The 6,857-nt window shown below is 42.1% G+C and overlaps 1 protein-coding gene across 1 annotated transcript in view; it reads right to left on the bottom strand.

Moving 5' to 3' along the window:
- Positions 1–2,711: 2,711 nt before the first annotated feature.
- The window catches only part of CHD1L (chromodomain helicase DNA binding protein 1 like), a 32,553-nt gene continuing 28,407 nt past the window's right edge, over positions 2,712–6,857 (bottom strand). The window contains exons 18-23 of the mRNA XM_033052515.2: positions 6,436–6,644; positions 5,288–5,386; positions 4,466–4,536; positions 4,103–4,217; positions 3,756–3,864; positions 2,712–3,051 (exon numbers count right to left, since the gene is read on the bottom strand). Coding sequence (XP_032908406.1) covers positions 2,973–3,051; positions 3,756–3,864; positions 4,103–4,217; positions 4,466–4,536; positions 5,288–5,386; positions 6,436–6,644 — 682 coding nt within the window. The 3' untranslated portion in view covers positions 2,712–2,972. The remainder of the gene's footprint in view (positions 3,052–3,755; positions 3,865–4,102; positions 4,218–4,465; positions 4,537–5,287; positions 5,387–6,435; positions 6,645–6,857) is intronic.

Genomic DNA, 6,857 nt, shown 5'->3' with positions numbered 1-6,857 from the left:
TGTCTCTGACAAAATTCAGAGACAAAATCATATATCTACAATGTCCATAAAACCTGATTAATTTCTGAGGTTGCTATTGTTTTTACTACTTCCTGAAAAGAAAGGAAAGATTGTTCTCAAGTTACAGGCCACTAAAGACAAAATTTGTGTGCATAATGTCCTGAGAATCAGAGGCAGTGCTGTGTCAAGAAACATAAGCATGAGCTGAGCCAACATAAGTATAAATTTCACTTGGAATTACAGCCTGCTTTTATATAGCATCAGCTGGAGCCTCCAGCACGGGGTGCAAAGTTTTTTCCTGCGACTGGACGTCACTTCATAGGTCCTATCTGATGAAACTGCTTGTACAGCCAGTCTGAGCTGTGCATGATTGTGCTCTCAGCTGCTGACCTCACTCCAGCAACTTACATCAAAAGTTTAAGTAAATGTGCAATGACAGAAATGCACAAGGTGCCACTTTTCAGCTCTTTTGCTGCAAAAATATCTTATTTGGAAGAAGAGAGAGAGGCCAGAGGGACATGACTACAAAAGAACTTCTTCCTTCCCTTTTGAGGTGCTTGCTATTTAGAAAGGGAAAATGCATAGTACTGCACAGCTAAAGAAACTGCATGACACATTTATTTTGTATAGCAACTTGTATAAAAGCTGCTGAGCCCTTGATGGAATTGATTATCTGAAATACATGATTTCTGCCCAAATAAAGAGAAATGGTGGTGGGTTGCAACACTAGAAAAACTTCACTTGGCTGAGATTTTGCAAAATCCAATTCAATGGAAATCTCACTTCCATTTTAAGGCAGACAGAGGTAGATTTTGTTTGGGTTCAGCAGATTTAAAGAATACTAAAGAATATTGTGAAAAAAAAAAGCAAGCAAAAAACCCACAACAAAGTCCCCACATTCTAGAAGCATTTCCTAAGTATATTTAAGGAGAAGAAAATAAGGTAGATTTCATCTGTACCGGTAAAAAGGATGAGAGAGGAAAATAACTTGATTTCTTTACTTGCCCCTGAGTTAGAAGGCCAGAATCTGTTAGATTCCTTTCCTCTGTGTTACAGGTGCCTCTCAGCTCCCTGTACACTTTAAGGGGTAAGGGACATTAACAGTCAACCCTCCTCTCCCTTATAACTGTAGTCAATCATAACAGAGTGGGGGGCACAGGACAGAGGCTGAAACAAAGGAAAGCATGAGGCCTCAAAAAGGAATAGCTGGCTGTAGTGGGGGCAGACATACTACTTCAGTCTGTTCTGGGGGACCCAGCCACACAACAAATCCTCTGTTTATGTGGAGCTGGTGGCCAGAGAACTTGTAGGTGTGCGTGAAGCTGAGGAACAAGACTGCACGCACTGGAATACTTGGGAACTAAAGCTTTTAACGAAGGGCAATAAACATGCAGGGAAAAGAAGAGGTGGAGGAAGAGACCTTGAGTCTGCAAACTGAAATTATGTGTTCAGTCAAGCTGCCAAAGAAAAAAGCATAATTGGGTTTTAATTCTGGGGAAGAGGGAGATTTTTTCCAGGCTGGAGAAGCACTGTGAGCTGCTGCAGCTGATTAACAGTGCCACCAGCTGGCCTGCTGGAAGAGGGCCAATTTGAGAGACTGGGGAAAACAAGGTACATCCACTCACCATCTCTCACCTCTCCAAGTCCTCACAGTAGGACTCTGATCCTGCAGGCACTTTGCCAAATGCAGAAGGGAGCTGTTCCTGGGAACAGCTGCAAGAAAGGTCTTATCCACAGAGGTGCTGTGCAGCACTGACTGCCCTCAGCTGCAGTAGGGTCAAAGGAGGTTACAAATCCCATGGGGTCCTCTGCTACAGCCAAGAGTGAATGACAGAGTATCCAGCTCAGGAGGGCTTCAGCATGATGAGCCATGGCAGGCCCGGAATTATTAAATATCCCGATGGTGCCACAGGGGCAGTGTAAATGCAGCCAGTGAGATGTATGTTGGCAATGAGATACTTAGGGACATACTTTCCACCATTTATGGGGTGATTTCCTATTGGAACATGAACTTTAAATTGAATTAAGTTTGGCACCTCAGAGTCTTCCTCGTCACAGCACTTATTAGGAGAGCTACTATTGCCTGGTTGTACAAAAACACCCTAAAAATATGTTGGCTAAAAATAATGTCAATGGTATGAAAAACAGGAAAGTTCTCTTGCAGTAGAGCAAAGCCAACATCTAAAACTCTGCCCTAAAAAGTGAATCAAAGGGTCATGGAACCTTTCACACAGTTTTTCAGACAGAAGTAAGGAGCCGTTTTGCCCTACAAAAAGCTGCAACAAAAAGCTGTGTAATGAAATAAGAGTTGTGGGAGAAGGAAAGGTATCGTTTATAGTCAGTCTCAAATTTTGGCAGCCTTGCACACTTTTGCAAAGGATACTGGTCAGCATTTTGTTAGACTATAACCACACAATTAGGTAGCTAAATTTTATACTTGAACACATATAAGTAAAATGGATTTCTGAGAAATCAGAAGAGTATAAACAGTTTATCCTGTGTGGTTGTCATACAGCTGACAGCTTCCTTTCTGCTGAGTTATATGTGGACATGTAGACTGAATGCCAGGTGATTACTAAAAAGCTGACTGAAAAGAGGTATAGTGAGATAAGGTATGAAATTTGAGAGGGACGGAGGGGGCAGGGAAATACTGCTAAACAATACTGTATTCCAAGCCCTAACAATAACTTAATGTAAGGGATAACAATGGATCATCAGTTAAAAGTTTAATTTTCCATCTCCAAAAGAGATCTAGGATTGAGTCAAGATCCTTCCTCTTTGGACTCTGAAGCCAGAGAGAGTCTAATTCCACTCCATAGCCATTGACAACATGCAAATGTTGAGGCCAGTCATAGCAGAGAGGTACAGGTGTGAATAATGGCTGTGCAACCCATGTTTCTGACATGAATGCACATGGCCTGCTTGAGTGATGGTCACTTTTTGTGCATGTTCTTGGTGAAATTACTGCATCTTCATGGCTTTGACACTGTTGTTGAAGATGAATATGGCTGTGAAGCAGAGGAAGAACCTTTATTCCTAGAGAAGTAGTATCTAATAAAATGTCAAGGAAATGCTGTCAAGTGTCAACAAATACCAGAAAACATGTCCACTAACAGATTTACCAAGGAAGAGAGTGAGAATGCTCTGAATACTTTTGTCGTTGTTTCTGATTTTTGGTTTCACAGAATTGCTGACAGTGTCAGTATAGCAAATGCATGTCTTCCAAGAGAACTGACAACACAGAACTTCCTTTTAAACCTGCTTCCATTCCTGGGAGGTGAAAACCTTCCTAAGCCTATCCTAACACACCAACTTTGATCATGTTCAGCCAAGGAAACAGGCTATCACCTGTTTGGAACATTATAATGTTTTTTTATATGCTCACTTTTGCTGCTTTTTGAGTCACTTCTGTTCATCTGGAATTCCAGTCATGTCCCCCATAGACGTGGCATATACAGGTAAGTCCGTGTTGTCAACAGAAGACTAGCACCGGGTTCTGACAAATTCTGACAGGCATGCTGAATCACACTTATCTGTCATTATCACCTAAAAGGCTAAGTCTTCAGTGTGGAATGAGTACCTGGATGCTGACAGAAATGCTAGATGCTGACAGCAAAGTGAGAGAAACCGGGTTTTTCAGCTGGACTGGGGCATCTGTGCCTAGCCTTACTTCCTTGCTTTGCATTTACCAAGATATTTACAGGATGATTTCAGTACTAGATGGTGAACAGAATGAGACCACTAAAACAGGATACATAAGAGTGGGCACACCCCGACTTGCCAGGTGCTTTCGGATGAGCCGCTCAGTGCCGTACCAGTTGAAGCCTTTTGTTGCATACCCGATCCGTGGAAGATGCACTGTTGCTGAGAAGGAGGGAACAGAGTGCACACTCTTCAGCAGAAGATACACATATAGAAAGCAATCTAGAAAAAGACTTCAAGCTACCCAACAAAGAATAGAAGAAATACTTTTGAGCAACCTATCTACTATGGAGATCTCACTTTACTTAAAAAAAAACCAGTAGAGATGTGGAAACTGGTCATCATCTTTAGGTGCAACCACACATGTATGGATTTGCTATTTTACTGCACAGACACTTACCATTCCTTTTCTTGGCTGCTAAATAAATCTTCTTCAGGCCCTTTTCCAAAGCTGACAGTTTAATGCCAGACAAGTTGTTGGACCGATCCCGATGCTGAGCTACAATCAAGGCCAGCTAAGGACAAAACAAAAGAAATTGAAATAGAATCTACATACAGTACTAAGAGACACAGTGACAATGCTGAAAAACTGCATTACTGATTTTTAGCTTTAATAAATGAAGAAAACTCATTATCTCTAATATTTAACTGCAACTTAGCCATGTTCAGTAATCAGTGCCATTGATGTGAAAAAGACATAAGGTTAATTTCACACAGCTTCAAGAACATATGGACAGAGTGAAACAGGAAAGATCATTCTTACCAAATCTTGTCCTTTTTCCCTGGATATTTTATCATCAATGGGGAATAGCAGGGTTCCTCCTAACTCCAGGTCTGTCCAGAAAAAAGAACAAGACAACAATAAAAAATCAGTCCTGAAGAGTAAACAAGCCATCAATGAAGGAGTGACTTCACTATCCCATTCTGTATTATTCTCTGAGACTCTATCTCCTCATGATGGTTTCAGCAGTCAGATCCCTTGCCCGGGGAAACAAGACAAACATTTTCCCCCCTGAGCCACACAGTCACACACGACATCCCAATTAAAGACAACGAATGGAAAGAGAGACACTGAAATGAGAAGAAAGCAACTCCCAGGAAATTAGAAAGATCAACAGGTCCATCTTATAGCAAGATGTCCATTCCTAACCAGCTGCAGGTATCTCAAAACTGTTAATATAGGCTCAGGAAAAGATCAGTGCTTGGAGGGAAGCAAAGGCTCAGCTGAATGGTGCCTGAGGTGGCTTTCATCCTTCTTGAATGCACTTTGACAGAAGATGCAGTGCTCTGTCTTATTTAGTGAAAAACATTCTGTGAATAATGTACAAATTTGGAGTTTTTCTCTTTTTTTAATGACTTGCAGGATGGATTGTAATGATCAGCCCCTACACAGAGTTCTCACACTCCAAACAAGCCAAGTCAAAGCACCCACCAAAGTACTACTTTCAGAGCTAGAGATGCACATATCCAGAGAAAGAGAAAAACACATGAGTATTGACGTATCCAGGCACTTCACTCTTGCACTGTCAGTGTGATTTTACCTCTTTCAAGTATCTTGGCCTCAGGTCCTATTTTAATCTCTTACCTTTCATCTTTCCTGCCATCTCATATATTTTCCTTGGCTGATCAGAACGAGCCTCTAGAGCAGTGAATAAACCACCCCTTCCCCAGCGGCCAGAGTCATCTAGAATTAAATAACAAGTTAGATTCCTTTTAGAAGTGAGGTTGAGACCACCCCTGCAGGAAAGGTACCTGCTCTGTACACAGGCAATGAATGATTGTCAAAACCAGATATGGGAACTACATACAAACTTAAGTCAACCACTATTCAAGGGACTATGCTAAAGGATACACCTCAGCCCTGGAGAAAAACTTAACCACAGTTCCCTGAAAAACTGCAGAAAAACTCCTAACTGTCCACTGAGAATGCTGAAACAAGCACTAACCACAGCACTGAGAATATAAACCTGACAGTATCCTCACATACATACAGGTGGTACACACTACAGAGCTTGCATGTAGTATGTCCCCAGACTGGTGCCTTGGGCTTTCCACACCAGGTGTTTGATATCTGCAGTCTTTCACTTCTACTTGGCATTTGTATTTCAAATAGGAGCTTCCGTGCAGAGTGTAACACAAGCCAAAGCAGATAATGATGTTCTGCTGTAGCCCTGAACAGAGAGTAGCTCCAACACTGCTTCAGGAGGAACTTTGTAGTGCGACTTTCTCTCCCTCAGTTTTAATGTCTTAAAAGAGGGCCTTAAATCAGGAGACTAGTCTAGAGCCTCCATACTGCCAGTGTTGAGAGACAGCCACCAAGAAACTCTGACCTCAGCCTCTGGAAATGTCTGTCTTCTCTCTGCTGACCAGAAAAAGAAGATGAATTTCAGTATCTCAGTTTGATCCCTACAGCTTCCACAGGATAAACACAAGGCCCTGCTCTCAGGACCTGTCATCATTTAGCCACAAATATAAAATTTCAAGCCCTACAAGCACCTTTGAAGAGGTTTATCCATAAATCCAGAGTGGGCATGCAAAGACCTTTGCACACCTTGCTAGTACTTATGTGCGTTATACATGCTGGAGTAGAGGCTGTATTGCCTCTGCACCACTTGAGATTAAGTCAGACTAAATCTAAATTATTTCAGAATTAAAAACTATGGAATCGTTAGGGACAAATCAGCTCCCTTGTTCACCCCACCCAACAGTTCTCCTATTGTTCACAAGTCCCACCTAGGCAATGGACAATGATGGCATCTCCCTCTTCTGCTTGGGGGTGGGTTACATCTCCCATGACATACTTGATATAGTTCTGGTTTCCATCTTTGTAATCTAAATCCACATTCTGCCCCAACTCAGCCTCCTCAAACTCTTCCTCAGAGCCACTTTCCTCTGAAGGAAGGCAGGTAGATGTGTAATGACTGGCCTCCCACCAGGCCATCCTGAAACCAAGAGAAGAGGATGTTCAATGAAAATCAAAGGTGGGGGCACACAGCTTGGTTTAAATCATTGCAGTGAAACACAGGAGACATAGATCTGCATTCCCTCTGCTCCCTCCCCATTTTCGGCCAGAACAACAGTTACCAAAGTTCTTATTTATAATATTAGGAGCCACATGTCAATGTGATAAGCCAATTGCAGGCATGGAAAAAGTG

This window comes from Catharus ustulatus, chromosome 2, assembly GCF_009819885.2.
Source record: "Catharus ustulatus isolate bCatUst1 chromosome 2, bCatUst1.pri.v2, whole genome shotgun sequence".
Lineage (NCBI taxonomy): Eukaryota > Metazoa > Chordata > Aves > Passeriformes > Turdidae > Catharus > Catharus ustulatus.
Note: the sequence above shows the minus strand (reverse complement) of the source record. Positions and strands in the feature narration are given on the sequence as shown.